The sequence below is a fragment of the Danio rerio genome, chromosome 13 (genome assembly GCF_052040795.2).
Source record: "Danio rerio strain M-AB ecotype USA chromosome 13, GRCz13ab, whole genome shotgun sequence".
NCBI lineage: Eukaryota > Metazoa > Chordata > Actinopteri > Cypriniformes > Danionidae > Danio > Danio rerio.
This window is the reverse complement of record NC_141033.1, coordinates 30,698,317-30,720,141: the sequence shown is the minus strand read 5'-3', so window position 1 is coordinate 30,720,141 and position 21,825 is coordinate 30,698,317. Positions and strand designations below refer to the sequence as shown.

At 36.6% G+C, this 21,825-nt stretch overlaps 1 protein-coding gene across 6 annotated transcripts in view; it reads left to right on the top strand.

Annotated features, from left to right (window-relative positions):
- Window positions 1–21,825, top strand: part of smap1 (small ArfGAP 1) — a 216,832-nt gene that overhangs the window by 87,394 nt on the left and 107,613 nt on the right. For 4 of the 6 annotated variants that reach the window (XR_015505440.1, XR_015505439.1, XM_087278564.1 and 1 more), the window contains 1 exon segment: window positions 7,138–7,218. Coding sequence is in view for 4 of the 6 variants with exons in the window: in XM_087278564.1 (XP_087134690.1) it covers window positions 7,138–7,218 (81 nt within the window). In the remaining 2 variants the exon portion in view is untranslated. 6 annotated transcript variants of the gene reach the window in all.

Sequence of the window (21,825 nt, the reverse complement as noted above, 5' to 3'; positions counted from 1 at the left end):
CTGTGATTATATTAAATGAATAAATGAATTAACATATATGAACACATACAGACACAGACAGTCTCCGATATGTTACCAACTACATAGCAACTACACACAGCAGATATTTAGTCCTTATTTAGGTTCCAAACAACACAAAATATAGCCTACAGTCAGAGAAGACCTCTGATCTGTGTCTGTAATCTTCAGCAGCATGTGTAGCCTCTGTTAAAGAGTAATTTTATAATTTCCATATTAGTCCAAAAGGTGATGATACAAATTAAAACAAGGCATTTTGTTAACGTTTGCTGAAGAAATAATGTGCTCCTTTTTTCCGCTTTCTCCTTTTTTCCGCGCTTCACTCTCGTGTTTGTCAGTGTCTGACAGGATCGGGTTTCAAAAGCACGTGAATAATCAAGCACACGCTATTATCATCAGCTCAAGAAGTTTGTAATTTTAGATATAGACGCACAGTGAGCGCAAGCAAGAAACTCAGACTGGCTCATAAAAAACTACGAGACCCAGGGTAGATTCTGCTCTACTCCGTAGCTTTGTGAGTGTTCATCAAGACGACGTCAAGGTTAGTTTGAGCCTGGATTGACCATGGCTCTTATTATATGTGTGTATGTATATGTATATATATGTATATATATGTATATGTATATATATGTATATGTATATATATCAATGACTGTAAAAAATATGGACGACGCGACAGCCCTTTTTCCCATTGAACGCCTTGAGGGCAAAACGCCTGCTTGACGGGCACAAACTGTCGCAAAAGACTGCTGAAATTGGAGCCAGACATGCGCAGAAGGACTGTCTGATGGAGCCAGAGGAGGAGCCGTGAAAATGAGCGGAGTCGAGCTTCCAATCAAACGCTTTATGTAAAATCAACTACGCCCCCCGAACTTCTCAGCATGCGTTTGCTGTCATATCAACACAAATGGATGTAATAACGTTAACAAATATGAGGGTTTTATATATTCAATCGCGCCAGCTCCAGGCCGCAGCGCATAACTTACTCGCGGCGTCGCAGGCTGATTCCGGCTCGCATGCGGCAGCGCCTGCTCGCTCGGCCGCCGCATCTGGCTCGATTGACTCGGACTGGAATCGGGCAGTGAGTCCAGGCATCCGGAGTAGGTCCAGCAGAGGTAACATTAGTCAGTCTGAGCTCTAAGAGATAAGTCTCCGGCAGGCGAGAATCTAGCCGGAACTGTGTTTTGCTATCTGGGTGGCTAGGCGTGTATCAGCAAACTAATAAAGCCCGAAAAAAGCCCTGAACTTAGCGAATAAACAGTGTTCCACCAGGATCAAGTATGTCAGAAACTATAGTTTACTGCTGAACTCATTTTGTCATGGTAAAATAACACAGAAATCGAATAATAACATTTCAGTCTACTTCAGTCTCCTGCCGAAGCTCAGACGCCGCGCTTTGAGAAACTGTCAATCACAGCTGTAAATCACGATGACACGCCCAGCATTAAATTACTGCTAAAAACAAACTGTTTACAAAAATGAAGATTTGCACCTATTTCAGCACAATAACCAGTGCCTTAATCGACCAGAACCATCTTTCGGGACATTTTATTGCAAGTGTAATATTTTTTTTTATTTGGGCTCAAGTCTCCTTCATTAACACGGAGGAGGCGGGCTTTATGACTTGTACTGCAGCCAGCCCCCAGGGGGCGATCTAACGGCCGAAACCTTCACTCAAACGTAGGCTTGCGGCACACTTGATATATATGTATATGTATATATATATATATGTATATATATGTATATATATGTATATGTATGTATATGTATATATATATATATGTATATGTATGTATATGTATATATATATATATATATATATATATATATATATATATATATATATATATATATATATATGTGTATATATGTATATATATGTGTATATATGTATATATATATGTGTATATATGTATATATATGTGTGTATATATATATATATATATATATATATATATATATATATATATATATATATATATATATATATATATATATATTAGGGATGTAACGGTATTGTAAATACCGTCATACCGCAATATTAATTTTTTTCGATATTACTGAAGTCGCATGACTCTGTAAAACTATAGGTCTTCTGAGAAAATTTGCTCAGGCGAATGAAGCGAACGGGAGGTAGCGAAAACTACAATTGCCATCAGCCCATGCTTGACCATCAGCCCTTGCGGTCTGTTGTCGCTACAGATCCAGTAATGCGGAAATGGAGTGTGCTGCTAGAAGCGGGGATGAAAAGAGCTGGAAAACTCTAAGGCCCCGTTAACACTAATGCGTTTTAGTTTGAAAACGCATAAGTTTTGCTACGGTTACGCCAACCGTCCACACTACGCCGGAGTTCTCGAGCGCCGAAAACAGAGCGTTTCGAAAACGCTGGAGAGGCCGGTTTCATTCTTGAAACGCTGCTGCTCCGTCTCATTGTGGATGATGGAAAACGGAGACATCTGAAAACGGAGGCGGGGCTGCAGATATTTGCCTCTCTGATTGGGGCTTTTCCTGAATATTAAGTAGCCTAACACGCACAGTTAAGTCCTGCATTCTCTCCGTGTAAGTTCAGACTTTGCAAGTTTGATCAAGGCTGCAGTCTCTTCTTCTCAGTTTGATATGGAAAAGCAGATTATACCGAGGACACGGGTAAATCTTTAAAGGGAACAGTGTACTTTATAACTTCATTCACATCACCCTGGCTTCGTTGTTTCACTTTCTCAACAATAAAATGTAAACATGATTTAAGGAACTGCCTATTTTCATTTTAATATTAGCAACTTAGACAGCAGACATGTTGAGGCGTCGTGCTGCATAAGATAAGCGTCATCTTCACTGTGTGGATATTTATAACAAAACGGAGCCGATAACAACTGCCTCCTTTCAATTTCAGTGAAAATACGAAACACAGCCTCTCTTTTGCTGAGTATCAGTTTTAGGATCGATAATGGCCATTTTAAAAGTATAACATACAATAAGTTTATACATTATAGGAAATAAAGGCAAGCGATCAGTCAATATACAGAATGTACGTGGTTACATTAATCATTAACTTATCTTTGCGCTCAGCCAAAACACGTTACCTGAGAACAAGTAATAGATTCCAATGCCCAAAGTCAGGGAATATGTCGTTAGATAAAGACAACAAGATAAATGAAATATCCCGTTTAATAAATATAGTGAGATTAGATCCAGCGGGAGATGCTTGATGAGAAGTCCGACTAGCAGAGCTCTGATCTGGGTAGATGGGCTGAGTGTGATTAAATGTTGAATGTCATGAGTTTTCAACAGTACTAAATTGAAACTTTATTTTTTTTACATGGTTTAATAATTTTTTGTTATTAAAATTGAAGTTCCTGTTTCAAAGCTTACAGATAGATGGCTAATTTGTATGTCATTGACACTTTTGGCACTTTTTTGGAGTATTTTCATAAGTTTTGTTTTTTCCTGTAAATGATTCAATAAATACCGTACCGTGACATTCATACCGAGGTATTACCGTACCGTGAAATTCTGATACCGTTACATCCCTAATATATATATATATATATATATATATATATATATATATATATATATATATATATATATATATATATATATATATATATAAATTAATCTCTCATTAATCTCTCACTATTTATATATATATTTATATATTAATCTCTCAAAATTAATGTTTTCATTCTGGCTTGTTGCATAAGCGGATGATACAGCCATATCACCAGGCCCGGATTGGCTAATCGGGAGGACCGGGAGAATTCCCGGTGGGCCGGTCCGTTTTTTGGCCGCGAGGGCCGGTGTCCCTAGTTCCAGAATCTGTAGCTCTCAGCAGTCACACTTTTTAAAAATAATTTATTTATTTACTTGACCACAGCCTTCTTATTCATTATTTTACCACAGCTCTGCTCTTTTTATCTATTTTCTCGTAGCCTCATGAGCAGGATGCAGCCTGCAGGTTAAAGATGATATAACTAGATAAGTCACCATTCAACGTACAGCTGTTGTGGTACAGTGGTTAGTACGTTAGATTATGACGCGGCCAACCTGGGTTCGGTCCTTGTCTGAGTAACAATTTTTTTTTTTCATTTTTATTGTTAAGACATAATACTGTAAGGGTTGTTGAACATTTAAAGTTCTAAAAGAGCTGTTTTCTCAATAAAAGACGTGATAGTGTAATTAGAAACTGAATTGGAAATAACCTTATTTTAATATAGTCAGTGGTGAACTGAGGTGGGCCGGTCTGAGGCTTGAAACTCCAGGGCTAAAAAAGAGTCCCACTCCGGCCCTGCATATCACCCTGTAACTCTAGACCGGTTACTCACTGAAGCTAAGCAGGGGTGAGCCTGGTCAGTACCTGGATGGTAGACCACATGAGAAAAATAGGTTGCTGTTGGAAGTGGTGTTAGTGAGGCCAGCAGGGGAGCTCAACCTGTGGTCTGTGTGACATCTTTTGCCCCAGTAAAAGTAAAGGGGACACTATATGTTCAAGCCTTGGCTAGGTCAGTTGGCGTTTCTGTGTGGAGTTTGCATGTTCTCCCAGTGTTCACGTGGGTTTCCTCCAGGTGCTCTGGTTTACCCCACAGTCCAAAGACATGCGGTACAGGTAAATTGGGTAGGCAAAATTGTCCGTAGTTTATGAGTCTGAATGAGTGTGTGGATGTTTCCCAGAGATGGGTTGCAGCTGGAAGGGCATCCGCTGCGTAAAAAAACATGCTGGATAAGTTGGTGGTTCATTCCGCTGTGGCAACCCCGGATTTATAAAGGGACTAAGCCGAAAAGAAAATGAATGAATAATAATAATAATAATAATAATAATAATAATTATTATTATTATTATTATCATTATTATTATTATTTGTTGTTTCAAATATAAAACACTTTTTTGTTATTTGTTCATTTTATTAAACTAAATCATCAATAATAATATTTAACGAAGAGTGTATCAAATCTTTTACCTTTCTTTAATGTTCACTATTCCAGTGCATAATCTATTTGTCAAATGGAGCGTGTAAACCAAATTTAACTGAACAAACCAGAGGCGTATGTCTATTGATAGTTTTGGCAGCAGATTATAAAACAGCCTGTCGGAACGTTAATTTAAGCGGAACAAAGGGGAAGGTGACAGAGCCTATAGGAACCACGCTGGCGGCTTCACAATTGTTGTTGAAAGCACTGTGGTTGTATTGAAGAGAGTGTGGAGTCTGTTGCCTCTGTGCTGTGCTGTGGAAAGGAATCGATAGCACAGCTCTGTCAGCATGCAGAGGGGAAATAGAATAATCAATGTGCCCATAAAGAGCTCCAAACGGCCAATCCGCACCTTTCCTACAGGCCGGCTCTCCATTTGTTCCGTCTGCTGGTAATCATAGTGCCAGTCAGACACAGCAGCACCACTGCAGAAAACCCACTCTGATCCATCACTCCCACACCTTGACCAGCCTTACATGCAAATCTGTGAGAAAAAGAGAGCTTGATATCAAGGCCAAGCTTAATACGTGTTGTAAAAAGCCTTGGTAAAATTGTGTTTGAACTTAGAAACCACAAATAAAAAATGAATGGTTTAAAATAAGTAAATAAATTAAGTTTATAATTAAATGAATTTAAAGTTTTCTTACTTTACCTCACTTCACTAACAAATGATCAAAAATTAATTGTACTTAATAGATAAATTTAACTTGGAATCTGGTTGTAATAAGCTGATCTTAAAGGGATATTTCAAATAAAAATGAAAGTTCTGTCATTTACTCACTCTTGACTTGTTCAAAACCTGTTTAAGTTTCTTCTGTTGAACGCAAAATAAGATGTTTTGAAAAATGTTAGCTTGGAACCCATTGACTTTCACAGTAAAAAAAATAGTTTGGAAGTCATTGGGTGCAAGCAGAGCCAGCATTCTTTAAAATCTATTCTTTTGTGCTCATCAGAAGAAACCCATAAAGGTTTGTAACCACAACCGAAACTGTAAATAGGTCATTACAATCTTTGGGTTTAATTTAATTAAAAACTATGCCTTTAAAATGACTAGTCAGATGTCTAGTTTTCAGTACTCTTGTAATATGTTATTTTGTGTGTTTTTGCACAAGAATATTATTGTCTGAGATTTGTTAAAATTTGTTTAACACATTTAAATTGTGGTGAGGAGTAGGTTTAGGATGAGATAAAAAAATCTGATTGTTTATGTAGTAATAACAGGGCTTGGCATTAACTTTTTTGACCACCGGCCACTGGTAGTAGTTGTTCAGCATCTCTAGCATTGGCATTTTCACTAGAGATCATCTTGTTGGTAAAATAAATTTTATATTGTATAAATTTGACTTTGGCATGTTAAAATTGCTTTATTTAGAAATTATGTCCACACGACTCATTCATTTAACTTTTTATGTGTTGTGTATGCCATACCAGCTGGTATACACACAATGTTAAATAACTGAACTGAAGCGAAAGTGTGGAGCTCTGTGCTCATTCATTTCACTTTTTCTATTGTGTGGCGCTTGAGCAAACACTGGGTTGCAGGGATTACTCATGAGAGTTGTGGTTTCCTATCATCACCTTGCAATTAGTTGTTAATTCCAGTGACTTTTTAAATAAACTAAAATTAAAAATTATTTTCAACCTGCCGAAGTGGCTTTCTAATGCGCCACAGCTGAAATCTACCCTCATTCGGTGGGTTGGGGGCGTTTATGTCAAACTAATCTTAACTTGAAAGAGTGTTTTTTGTTTTTATTTGGTGCACACCATGATTTGGATGACACCTAGTGTTCATATCTATTCAAATGAGCCATGCTAACTGCGCAATATTAACTTGGTAATAGTGAACCAATTGTAAAGACAAATAAAATTCCTCTGCAACATGTCTATAACTGAAGAAACCTATAGTATAAATCTTACTGTGTGTTTCAAGCTGTGGTTGCCATATTTAAGCTCTCAAAGTACAGGCCTCAAGGCAGGATTGTACTCCTTGTGCCCTAAAGGCACCTCAGACTTGTAGCTGACTCCACTTTTTCCCCACCTTCAGTTTCTTGCGTGTGCATGCGTAAAGTGTTTGTGTGTGTGTGCAAACCTGTCCTGTCTCTGAGTACAGTTTATCCTGACACACAATATTTTCTGCTCTTCAATCTGACACAGAAGGAGAGAGAGAAGAAAAAGGAGGAGAAGAAAAGAGAAAAGGACACGGATAAAGAGAACAAGCCAGCAGTTCTGGAGAAGGTAAGAAATCTCATTACTGACCAAAAAAAAAAAAAAATGGAACGAGTGCCCTTTTTAACAAGAGATGCGCTTATGAATCATTTCTATTTAAAAAATCGTGTACCTGATGCTGATCACATCCATGCTGAGTCTCTGAAATGTGATCTCATTAGGGAAATGCTTCACAAATTTGAGACTTTTTTTGATGTTGTGTTTCGCTTGATTACTGAGTGTCTGGGAATTACGCATTAATGCACAGCGGCCATAAGGAAGATCACAGTCCCGTCTCTCTTGTGATGTCAATTTAAACACTCTGGGCACTGGAGTTTAATTTGTCTTGCATATTCATACATCTCTTTGCTGGAAATTAGATCACTGAAATCTCTGGGTTCATTTAGGTTTAAGAACCTCATGTGGGGAGTTTGGGAAGAACGTGGAGAGAATGTCAGATAGTTGAGGAACTTTATGCGAATAAGGTGATCCAGAAGACGCCACTTTTGGTGAATTTAGTGCTGAAAAAACATACTACTTTTGTTTCAGAATTAAGATTTGATTAGAATAGAATGGAGTAAATGAAAGTGTTAAGTGTTCAATTGTTATGGTGATAAATCAAATTCATCATCTTTCAAATTGAGGTAAAAACAGTAATATTGTGATATTAGTTTTTTGTTATTACAATATTTATCTTTAAAGTAGAATTACTAGATTTATCTTTAATATCACATGATCCTTTAAAAGTCAACAAAATATGCTGATTTGGTGCTCTGAAAAATGTGAAACATCTGTGTCTTAAGCCCTCCTCACACAGCCCCCAGATTTCAGCCACGGTCTTGTCATCTGAGATGAATTTGGGTAAAATTGGTGATCTTTAATTGTTGGTTTGACATGCTCACAGATAGCCATTTAGTGCTCGTTGCGATCAGATTTTTCCTCTGATGAAGTTCTAGGAGTGTCAGAAGATTTCAGACACTTTCTTGCAGTGTGACAACAGCTGCGATGAGCATCAATCCAAGAACTAATAGGAGTTTTCTTCCTGGTTTTATTATTGAGACTCGCTATTACAGTTTGTTTACATTTGCTGGGAGAATGCAGGATAATGAAAGTGTCATGGGTGAATGACGTCAAACTCCGGGATGTTTTCTTTCATGTTTGGTGTGTCTTCATTGTCCTTCAGTCTGACTTTTTGAAAGCTAAGATCTTACAGTGTGACATGGGAGCCATGTTCGTGCAGTCTGACATGCCACAATCGTTCGGGATTTAAAAAAATCGCACAGTGTGAGCCAGCCTTTACATTTATAGTACATTCTTATATTGGATTAAGTAAAAAATTGTGTTTCTGATTATAACTTGTTTTATAAAATTTTTATACATTTTTTACATTAAATACATTTTTCCTATTAAACCTAATCAAAACTATAATTTGAGGGTAATTCATAACTAGCTAACAAGTTAGAGAAATGTTTAGGTTTGTCCAAAGCAAGATTATACTTCTGATCTAAGGTAGATAACTATATAAGATAGTTTTCTACTTTGTAAAGTACAAAAAATATATATTAAACAATATTTCCACTTTGTGTGAATGTATTTTGTTCTGTTTTGTTATGAAGTTGTGTTTTTGTTGACCACATAAATATTTTTGATTTAGATTAAATTATATTTCATAGTTTGAACCAAAACTTAAATTATACTTTGAAAAAAAAGAGCTTTAACAAATTACAGAAATGTATTTTAAGTTGTTTCATAGTAGAGCTGCACAATGTTTCATTTTAGCATCGATGATATGCAGGATATGCAGTGTTGAGTTTGTAGTTAAATTTATCTTTTGCGTTTAGCATGAGAGTGTATTGTGATTTTAAATGCATTCAGGCATAAAAAACTGTACCATTTGTAACCTTTGATAATGATTCATCCTTATTTTCAGTTTTCAATGTACCTGAATACTGTTAGACTCTGAAGATGATAAAACACTGTTTATTTCAATTGTATCTTTATCTTTATTGTATTGCTCTATGCTTGCAGATGGTTTATTATATTTTATGCAGATGGACTGCCCAACAGAACCATCCTAATCGATCTAAAATTATAAATTCTTTTCGAATAAAGACATTTAAGTCATCTGGTGAAGTTGTATTTATATTGCAATATTCTTAGAGAATTCGAAAATTTCACACAATGTTGGATTTTTTTTTTTCAATATCGTGTAGCCTCAGTTCTTATTTTTATTTATTTTTCAGGACCCCATTAGCCAATACCAAGCTAGTGGCTATTCTTCCTGGGGTTTATCAAACACAAAACAAAAGTACAATAATGCACAACAACAAAGACCAATGAAAAACATAAAAACCTAAATTCATACATAACATCCAGATCAACAATCCACTTAATATTGGGGCATTAACTATTTCTTCAACGATTTTTTAAAACCTAATTTTGCTTGTTACAAAGCATGTAATGTCTGATACCAATTAATTTCATGTTCTCATTCTTCTATAAATCACGTTCCATTGCTTTGCATTAGTTTTTGAAACAGGAAGCAGAAATTTTCCTTTTGATGCATGTCTGGTGGTAAAATTATGACCAGCATTACTATACAAAAGTTGAAAGTGCAATACACTTGTAGCTCTTGACACAGAAATATTTCCTATGAAACACAACAGAGAAACAAATACACTATCCTTCACTAATGACCAACCTAAAGTCTTATGTATTTTCATAATATTAACCCTTCTATTGAAGTGTAAAATTAGTCGTTCATATTGCGATTTCTTTCAGTTTACTTAACTTTGACTAAAATTAAGCTTTTAATCATATAAAATATAATAACATTTTAATTAATTTCCAGTTTGTTTAAATTTAACTGGACAATACAATTTATTACATTTTTTTCATTCATTTTCTTTTCAGCTTAGTCCCTTTATTAATCAGGGGTCGCCACAGTGGATTGAACCGCCAACTTATCCAGCACATGTTTTACTCAGTGTATGCGCTTCCAGCTGCAACCCAATACTGGGAAAACACCCACACACTCTTGCACGCACTCACATATACTACTGCTAATTTAGCTTATTCAATTAACCTGTACTAAATGTCGTTGACTGACTATGACTATGAAAACTGGGGCTCGAACCAGTGACCTTCTTGCTGTATTACATCTGTTATACTTTTATATATTTAAAAAAAAGTACTGCTCAGAATAAGCATGCAATTTTATTTCTGCGTACATATATTGGTTACACAAATTCTGTCCATTATTTCAACATATATATATATATATATATATATATATATATATATATATATATATATATATATATATATATATATATTATACAACTTAAATATATATTTTTGAAACGTTAATATAAATAAAAATATAGTTAATTTTTTCGTTTTTGTCTTAATTTTGATAAGACTGTATGTATACGCAGGGAACAAAGTTGGAAAGAAAGAGAGAGGGAGGGTTGATGGAATCTCAAACTTGGGACACCAAAATCAAAATGTTTTTAAACCATGTAATTAAAAACAACAGTCTGAATATTTATTGATTTAATTTCTCCCTGTTAAAACTATGTTCATCATTATAAAAACAATCTAAAATTGCATCAAATTGACATGTAAGTTTGTGGCAATCAGAAATAAGCTTTGCATTTCTCCTACAGTAATCTTCTGCATGTACAATGACTTCTCCTAGTGTGTATTGACCGCAATCATAGCCCACACAGAAACAACCAAACTGCTGTTCATTTCAAGAGACAAACTCCCCAGAGTATCAGATCTCTAGTGCTTTGAGCGCTATCGAACGAGTTTCTTCCGCGCCACTGGACACGTACGGTAACAGATATTGCAAGCTTGACTTCATTTCTCTATACTGCAGAGATGTTGAGCAAACAAACAAACACTTCTTTAGATGTGCTGAAATGGCCACAGCAGCAATAATTTGAATTGTGTGTCTAGTTGACGTCGCACATTCACAACCTTGCAACACCAGAAAAGAAAAACCTGAGCAGGCATCTTACATTTGTTCTTGTGTAGCGAACGGATCACTCCAGGCACCTTGCTTTCCTTCAGGCTACACTTCCTAAGCACTCACAGTCAAGCACACACACACACACACACACACACACACACACACACACACACACACACACACACACACACACACACACCTTTCCCTCCCCTGAAACTCAGTTTTTCAAGGGTCACCTGGGATTGTGACGCAGAAAAACAAGTGCAGAGGAAAAATGGCATTTGTGTGTGGGAGAAAAGCGAGTGCGTGAGGCGCTTGGGAATGTGTATTATTGTCATCTGTCTGTCAGGGAACACAATGGCTGTGTTTGATTGACAGGCAGGAGGACGAGGATGGGTGGCCCTGAGTGAGGAAAGAGTCACAGAGAGGACAGGGGGCTGTGCTTTTTCTTTAGCAGTGTCTTTCACTCTGGGTTATTCTCTTTCTCTGCATGGCTCCTTATCCTTCATGCTCTGTAAAATCTTGAAGCGATGCGAGTTGAGAGGCACTTGTGCAGGGCAACATTGGTGACCCTCGAGCATATGAAATAAGAATATGGAAAACTAGTTGTTGTTAGAATCTTGTTAAAGGGAAAAGTGGTAAACACAAAATAAATGTGCTGCTAGTATTTACTGCTAAATTAAACTTCTGTCAAGTGATTACCGTAACCCACAGCGTATGCCTGGCACATAGTTATGCATTTATACTTCTGCATTCTGTTTGTTGCCCTGCAATAACACTTCTGAAATGCTAGCTGGCCATTGGATTTATGTTCCTCTGTGTTGTTTCTTTGTGGCTGTTTTTTTTTTTTTTTTTTTTTTACATTGTAATGGAAATACCTTGTTACTTAATGGCCCATTTCCACTGAGTGGTACGGTTCGGTATGCTTTTATGACCGTTTCCACTGTCCAAAGGTACCCAAAAGCGAACCGTGCTGTACCACCTACCTAGCACAACATAAGGATACCGAAAGGCGGAGCAAGTCTTGCAACTGAGCGCTATTGGTTTACAGAAATACGTCACTAGCTTGTGCAACAAGCCAGGAGAATGAAAACCACGGAACCAACATTTTTAAAAACAAGGCTGAGACATTACCCTGTAATAATATATACATATAATAATCAGCCATGGTCAACCCGAGCTCAAACAAACCTTGTCGTCGTCTTGATGAATAGTCACAAAGCCAAGAAGAAGAGCAGGATCTACCCTGTGCCCCATAGTTGTTTATGAATGCCGTTAAAAAGCGTGAGCCGTTTCTCTTTCTCGAGATCGTTCACCATGCAACTATATTTAAAATGACAAACTTCTTGAGCTGATAATAATAATGTGCGTGTGATTATTTAAGTGCTTCTGACATCTGATCCTTTCAGAAACGGACAAATGTGAGACTGACATGCGAAAAAAAGGAGATGCTGGAAAAAACTAAGAAGCAAGTGATTCTTTTAGCAACCTAAAACATGAGTAAACTGCCATGCTTGACTATTATCAACACCTTTTGGACTATTATGAACTCGGAATGATGGAATAACTTTCTAACAAGAGGCCACATGTGCTGGTGAAGAGTAAAGATAGAGATGAGAGGTTTGCACTGACTGGGCTAATGTTGCGTGTTGTTTTTGAACCCAAATAAGGCCTAAATCTATACTGTATGTAGTTTTTTCTGTAATTGGTAACAAATAGGAGACTGTATGTGTTCATGTATGTTGCATTTATTTTTTTTACATAATTGCAGACATTGCAGTAGGCTATTTAGCACTCATCATTGATCTGCAGTTATTATCAAATCATGTTTAATTAAAGATTAGTAATGAACATTTATGCACAAGTATTTATGTGTATGATTTTGTGAGAAGCGCTTCTCATATGCCATGTGAATGACCCGTAGAGCTTTGACATTTTCTCAAGCGAGAATGACGTTGACTGAAACTTTCTGTCATACATCATTGGTACGCTTTAAATGGAAATGCAAGCGTGATAAAAGTGACCCATATCATACCGTGCTGTACCACTCAATGGAAACGGGCCATTACTGTACAAGTAGCTCAAACTCACTTATTCAGAGACGAGAACCGGCAGACATGCAACAACTTTAACCATAAAACACCAAGCAAATGTCTCCGTCTGGAGCTCCTCCACGGGACTTGACACTTGTTAAACTCTCACTCCAACAGGCTTGCAACTCTCCCACTGCTCTCGGGTCCACTCACACTCATCAGTGCTTTTTTGAAATTATTTTTTTTAGAGGTGTGCCTCAGGATTGGCGTCAGCCATTGTGAGGGGTTTTCGGCTGTGCCAGACCATCCACTGTACTTGATGCAGAAGTATAAATCAGCCTTTACTCGCCATCACTCTCATTTGAAATTTGCTTGTTGATGAATACTAGTCTCAGAGTTTGGTTTAGTTAAGATTATCACGTGATTGATTTGGTTTAATTCAATATCACTGTGCATCATGATGCAATGACCATGCTTTCAACCAACAATTTTTCATTTTACTTCACAGTAATGCAATTTTGTCTATTAATTCAAGCAGTCAGATGTATGAACCGAACCTTTAATTTTACCTGCTCAAAGAAAATATGCTTTTTGAATGCATCAAACAAAACCCAAGTAATGCTGCATGCTCAAAAGATAACAGGAGCATTTAGAACAAGTACAGAAAAGCAAACAATAAAAGTGCATAGTACAAATTAACCTACTGAAATCAAAAATAAATAAAGTGAGGTACCAGCATTTTCCCGCTTGCTTTTTTGAGTTCTAAAACGGCTTTGATTGGGCATTGTGTTCACATACTCAACAGAAACGACTGTAATAGGCTCTTTCGAGTTCACAGAACTCAATGCCGAATTGTCTGCATCTCCTTTGCAATGCATTGAAGAAACGGTTCATTTACAAAGGAAGATATTTTTAATCAAAACTGCGAGAACTGTCATTCTATTAAAAATCTGGTCATCTAAAAATAGACAAACTTAATTCATGCACTGAGTTGTTTATTCCTTCTAATGTGAACGATTGCTTCATATGATAAACATTTAATTTAGTGTTTACTGTTAATTTAGTAATTTAGCATTTAAATTACATCATATGCATGCTTGCTTGTCACTTGAGAGCCAGTGAAGTTCCTTCTTGCATATCCAGTAAACCAATGAAGTATGTTCTCAACCATCCTGCAGGTGTGGTTAAACTGTTTGCTGATCAATGTGTAATGTATTTATGTAATGTGATTTAAATGTGTTCATCAAATGAAGTTGCGATGCACTGACATGAACATGTAATTATTATCATTTTTTTAAAGCTTTTATTAGCCTGCATTGTTTCAGCCTATTTGACTAGTCATTTTTTTAAGTTGATTTCACGTAAAAAAAGCCATTACATTATCTTTAGTTATTTAATATAGTCAGAATAAAATGTAAGTTTTTGGAAAATTAGTATAGAATATGTGCTTGCTGTTTATTTAGTACAGTGTCTTTGAATGTGCCTGCTCCTTACCTCAGTTTAGGGCATACTCACACTAGATACAGTTGCCTTGAACTGTGCTAAAGTGCGATTTGTTTTATATTATTTTTAGCAGTTTGGGATGCAGTGATGCAGACAAATATTTTGCCAAATAGATCCACCACTTTTGACGCTCGTATATGTTTAAGTCATCGTTCTGCAGGTACTAGGAGTTTTGCTAAGGGTGCAGCTGTTGTGCAGTGAGGGGTCTGCATCTTTAATAAACTATAACAGTTTGTATTCATTGAAAAATTAGATTAATAAATCCATATGACAAAATCCCTTAAAAGTGAAATTGCATTTTCAGTTTTCGGGCTCAGGTGCGCTTTGCATTCACATTACAAACGTACCGCACCAAAGCCCAACCAAACTGTGCTCTGGCACACCTCTTCCAACTGAGCCAGGGCTAGCCAACTAAACCTCACCCGGGCCTGTTTCAGAGCACTCACACTTGTCAAACGAACTGGGAAACGCGCTCGGGCACGGTTCGGATAGCTGAATGTGAGTGCGCCCTTAAGTCTGGTTTATGCTTCTGCGTCAAGTGAACAGTGCATGCCTTGCGCATTGCTGTGCATTTATACTTCTGCGCACTGTTTGTGCTGCTCTGCAATAACACTTCCCAAACACTAGCTCGCAGTGAGGTTTTTATGTTCCTCTGTGTCGAGTTTCTTTACAGATGTTTTGTTTTTTCTAAATGGTTCCTTAATGTACGAGTACCTAAACTCACTAATTTTGAGGCAGGAACCGGCAGGCATGCAACAGCTTTAATTACAAGGTAAACACAAAACAAAACTTTCCATCTAGAGCTCCTTCATGGGACTCTACGCTTATAAACACTCGCTCCAATGGGTTCATGAGGCTTTCGGTGCCGCCCAAGACGATCAATCACAAAGCTTGCGCTAAGCGTTATTGCGACGTGTAGTTACATTTTTTGAGAGGTGCACGTCAGCGTCGGCAACAGCCACAGCGAGGGCTATGCGACCACACAAAGGCTGCACCGAAACATGCGCGTGAGCTTGACGCATAAGTATAAATCAGCCTTAAGAGTCAACAAATGTCATTCAACAATAGAGATTATTGGTTTAGCGCCAGTCTAACATGCAGAACGAAAACTTGTGTATTTTATTATTATTATTAATATTATTAATTGTTATATTATATATTATTATTAGTCGTATATTGCAAAACAACAGATAATTTGCATCCAAATGTTAAATTTGCAAATGCAGAGTTTGATCAACAACATTTAATTCTGATGAAATGTATACGGCTAATAAATTTTCTTACTTTTTTAAAGTAATTTTTTTTTTAATCCTAGCTTGCTACCAGTAGATGAGTGACAATTTTATTTCCACTTTCAGAACAAACAAAGTCGTTTTTGGCTTTCTACCCCGCTAGTCTACAATCCTACACTCCAGCCATCTGTCTCAGCTCTACTTGTAAGTGTGGTTGTGTGTGTTTTCTGAAGTGTGGGTCACAGTGGAGAAGATTGAAAAATGCAGTGGCCTTTGGAAGTCCAGCTGCAATCTCTCCGCTTTCCGCTCCACTGAGTCAAGAATATTCACAGTCTTTGTAACTCCTGGAAGGCGACTGGGTGTTAAAGGAGACAGAGTTGCTACTGCACGGACACCTCCTGTTCTAGACTAGTCTTGTACTCTTCCCGGAGAGACGGAGATGAGATGAAGGAAGAAGAGTGAAAGATGAAGGTATGAAAGGAGACGTCCTGACAGGGCAGTTCAGTACCTCAGAGCCTTTGGGGCTGCTGGTGCCTGTGGCCAAACGTGATGGCTTATATGTGCACATTCACATTTACAAAACCAGCAGAAGGAAGTACATTCAGCCAGCTGTAGTTGATGGTTCATCTGTCTGCTGCAAGAGTAGATTGATCTGAACATTTTGGCTTTGAAACCAAAGTACCAGAGGCTTATACTGAATCAATAGCGAATCGATAACTTGGGCTGGGGTTGCTCAAACTGCTCTCTTGGGTAAGAATGAGAGTGTTATTTATTTAAAAGGGTTTTATTGTGTGTGGTAAAAGCTGTAATGCCAAAATAATTTACTACAGACAATCTACATTAAACTAAAGAAACTATCACAAAAACAAAAAACAAATTTGAAATAGAAAATTTTGCTTAAATTTGTATAATATAGTTTAGTTATTTTTTTATTATTCCATGGTCTGTTGAAATTCTTGACTCTGATTGGCTGGAGGGTGTGCATTATTTTTTGTTGAACTGCACAAATAGTTCCAGTTAGTTTAGTCACAGTTCAAAATAAATGCGATTCTCCCAAATGTTTGTAGTTATCATTGCAACTTACATGTGCTGCACAGGAAATCTATGAGGACTGTACAGGATATCCTCAAAATTTGAAAAATACTCATCAATTATGCCACAAAATCAATTTTTAAGAGTTTTTTTTAACCGAGAAAATAGTTATTTTAAAGTCAAATTGTTAGTTTATCTATATATAGATAGCATGTCTTTAATATCTACTCTGAGCTCCAGGATGTCAGTGGCAGCTCCGCGAACAGTTCCCCGCCGACAGAAGCTTTATATCGGCCAGACCATCTCAGGAACTGCTGCTGGATCTTATCTCTTGCATGTCTGTTGTTTTAAATGTGATATATAATTAATCGTTGGTGTGTCTAATGGCCAGCCTTTGGACTTTTGAACCTATTATTTGTTCTCAGTTGTATTTTCTTGGGCAGATCGCAAAGATAAGTTTAATAATTAATTCATAACCGTAAATAATGCAATATTACTATGATCCTGCGTGTTTGGCTAATTGCTTTTGTTTTAGAGAAGCAAAATAAAGCAGAATGTTCTCTTACCTGTGCCGATATGTTTTTTTTTTCTTTTGCCAAACTTCCCTACATATTTAACAGCAATGATTTCTAAACAGACTTTGGCTGCTTTCTCTTCAAAATGCATCTTATGTGCCCTTGAACTGGTGTTTCGATACAGCTTTGTAAATGTTTTATTTCATATATATAAACTTGTATAGATTAAAGTGTTTTTAATAAGCACAAGGTTATTCAACTTAAAGCAATCATCGCTGTCTTTTTGTTAGATCAATTCCATGAAATCCATTTGCTTAGCCTAAATCTTTTGCCTCCACGTTGTGCATTAAAATTCTTTAACACACAACAAGCCATTGATTATCCCTTACTTATATTATATGATAGGTGAAAAATGAACAATACAGAATGCCAAGCACAAATTTTAAAAGTACAACTGAATAAATTCCTCATTGCTCATCTAAAAAGTCACATGATTTTGCCTCATCTCAGATTGAACTTTAATAATTAAAACAAAAATGTTTCGATATTTATTGATTTAAAAAAATCCCAATTATTTTGTATAATTACATTCCAGAATTGATTGTGTTCCCAAATGCCTTCACACTCGAGATAACATGATTATTGCATTATTGATTACTGCATATTCCGTCTGCAGTCTTGAGCTTTAAATTTTATCATTGATAAATTGGACTGTGATGATTTTATTCTCTTAAACACTTGGAATGGAAACAGTGCTTCAATAGCAAATGTTTTACGCAATATTTTGAATGTACATAGCTTATAAGTAGGCTCACACAGAATCTGCGCACATAGAAATCTGCAGATTTCCGCACCATTTTTAGCCCATTATTGAGTGAATATATGTATTTACTTGTGTAAATGGATGTGCATTTATTTTTATTCATATATGTCAATATTTTTATTGTTAATAATAATAATAATAAAAATGATGTTTATTTGATTTATTTACTGTAAAATGCAGTTTGTAAAATATTATTTTCTGTCTTTTAGTAGATATATTAAATAAGAAACTTGCTTCGTTTACCAAATAAGTGGATCTGATTGGATTTGCATTGTAAACATTAAATAAGTTAAACGTGTATTATTTATTTTTTCAAATAATAAGGTTTTAGTCATGATACTCCTAAAATTATTCTGCATAAATCCACTGATTTATTTGTCTTCCGTAGAAATAGCAAAAAATGCCCGGAGACTGTGTCTGGCCCTACTAATAAGAAATAATACACATTGCTTAACTTGCATGCATAATAAAATATTATTCAATCATTTTTCCTTGCATAGAAGCTGAAACCACATTTGCTTTTGAAATTCTATACATTTTAAAACCTGATGGTGCATAAATGACACGCTGCACCTTTAATTTGTCCATTTTTTCATTATATTGTATTACTCCACGTGGTTTTGCCTCATCTCAGATTCAACTTTAACAATTAAAAAAAAAGTTCTATATTGAATAATTTGAAAGAATATACATTATTTTGGATTATTACATCCCAGGATTCTGTGTTTCCAAACACCTTCACACTCGAGATAACACAATTATTGCATTAGTATTGCATTATTGATTGTTGCATATTTCGTATGTCATCTTGAGCTTTAGTTTTTTATCAATGATCTATTGCGCTAATGTCCAGGGAAATGACAATTATATTCTCTTGAACACTGGGAATGGAAGCAGGGCTTCATTAGCAAATGTTGTATGTGATATTTTGTATGGTAACATTGCTAATAAGGAATTACATATTATACAATATTCATAAAAAAAACATTATACATAAATTTGTTCTTGTATGGAAGCTGAAACCTTATTTGCTTTTGTAATTCCATACTTTTAAAAACTCTAATGGTGCATAAATGACACGCTGCACCTTTAAGAATAAGACATGTCTCTTTTTCTCCGCCGTCGAGTGCAAACATTTTTCCACAGCTAGCTATCTATCAATCCTTAATTTGGCCATCCCTGAATGGCTGAATGAGATGCCTTGCGCGTCTCTTAAAACGCTGCTGTAGGGAACGAAGGGCTCCTGTCTCGTGGCATCTGATGCATATTTTCCCCCTCGACAACCTTCATTTGTCTGTCGTTGTGAGTTAATCTCCATACATATTTCCTTTGCCATCAAAGGCGCTTGCTGGCTGATGTTAAAATCAGCCAAGCGAGGACCTTACAATGATATTCATAGCCTCTCCTGAACCTTCATGACTGTGTGTGTGAGGGAGAGAGACACTGACTGTTACTTCTGCCATAGGCTCTCCTGATCCATTGGCTTCTACATCGCATGTAGAAATCGAAAGAGCCGTATGTTCGTTTCAGGGAATGTGAAAAATGAAACCCCAGCAAGGGAAACCAGCGCTGACCCCAGGCCAATGTGTAGACTGATTAAAATGGCAGTCTGGCTTCATGTGTGACAACGGAGGGATTTATAGCGAGTCTGCCACATATAACAGCCTTCAGACAAACATTCTGCCCATGAGAGAGAAAGGCGAGTCTTTCTTCGCTAGGTGTGACGGTTTGTTTAGCTGCGCGAACACATTCAGAGAGGTTTGTGTGATTGCCAGGCTGAGATGATGATGTAGACGTGAATTCAGTTGGCTGTAGTAGATGCTCCATCTGTCTGCTGTAGGGTTGGATTGATAGCAAATGCTTTGGCCGTGTGGGATGATGCCAGACTTTGATACCTCGGTTTCGATGGCAACAGATAAACAGCTTTGGATGACTGATTAAATGCTTTCAATAGAGGCGATGATTTCCATTAAGCTCGATATTTGTGGCATTTTTTTCTTTACATTATTAAAGATAAAATATTCCATTTTGCTTATTTGAATATAATTACAATTATTACGCTTTTAGTTTTTTCTTCTTTTTTATTTCTTTTTATTTTAATTTTATTTTTTTACTTGGATTGTAATTATAAATGTATTGATTTAAAAAAATGGAGGACAGTTTGTAATACATGTATACTGTATATATTCATATTCATATATTCATTATATGTTTTCATCAAGGACGCATTGAATTTAATCTAAAGATTTACAGTAAATATATTTAACCCAAGTAAAAAAAACTTTTCTAATGTAGCACTGAGTAGTAGACTGTAAATGTATTGTGCCTTAGATTTAGCTTTGGTCATAACATGAGCATTTAAATATGCAATATGCAAGTTTGACACCCAATGGTTGAACTAGGTATTGCACTCCTGGGTTAAAACACATTTTTACTTGGCTCGTCCTCTGTGAATGCTCGGAACATTGCCAGATTGACGTGAGACTATTGTGCCTGACTATTTAGCCTAAAGGCTGATTTTTAACTGTTTTCTAGCTAAAAGCAACGGTATGCGCTAGAAGGAAGGTTTTCCATACTAAAAGGAGTTTTTGTTCTCACCAACACCTGAAATTTGTATTTTAGAAATGGCTTCTGTTTCTCGCAGTTTAACAATGATTACCTCAGGTACATCTCATGTGCTTTATTCAGTGTTAAATGCTAATAATTGGAGTTTGAATGGCATGTTACATGACATTTATTCCAATGAAAGCTGCAGCAGATAGTTCACCTTAGATTTGTAAAATAAAATACACCATTTGAAAGATTGAAGTGTAGTTTCCCGAGCTTCTGAATGCTTGTATTTTAATTTTCTGTTTCGTCTGGTGCAAACAGCCAAATTGATTATTGCTGCAAATCTTGTCAGGTTGCGTGTTTTTAGAACACAAGGTTACAATGCAACCTGCTCACCTAATGTTTACGTTCGTAATATTTATTTTATTTGCTAATTATGGAACTCTGAGTCAAGGTTGATTAATATTTTTGCGACAAGCACACACATATTATCTGGTGAGCCTTTGCGCGGTCGCATACCCCTCACTGTGGCTGATGCTGACGTGCACCTCTCAAAAAATGTAACGACATGCTGCAACGACGCATAGCGCAAGCTCTGTGATTGGTTGGGGCCGAAAAAACCCATTGAAGGAGCAAGTTTTTACAAGTGTCGAGTCTCGTGAAGGAGCTCCAGATGGAAAGTTTTGTTTTGTGTTTACCTTATGATTAAAGTTGTAACCCTTCGCCGGTTCCCGCCTCAGAATGACCAAGTTTTAGCTACTTGTACATTAAGGTAGCAGTCAGAAAAAACAAAACACCAGGGAAGAAACTTGATACAGAGGAACATAAAAACCTCACTGCCATCTTTTAGAAGTGTTATTGCAGAGCAACACAAACAGTCCACCGGAGGTCACATTTCGGTCTCGAACCCATGCTTTGAGAGCCTTCCTGACTGAATGAATCAAATACGCTGTTTTCCAACAAGGCAACCTGG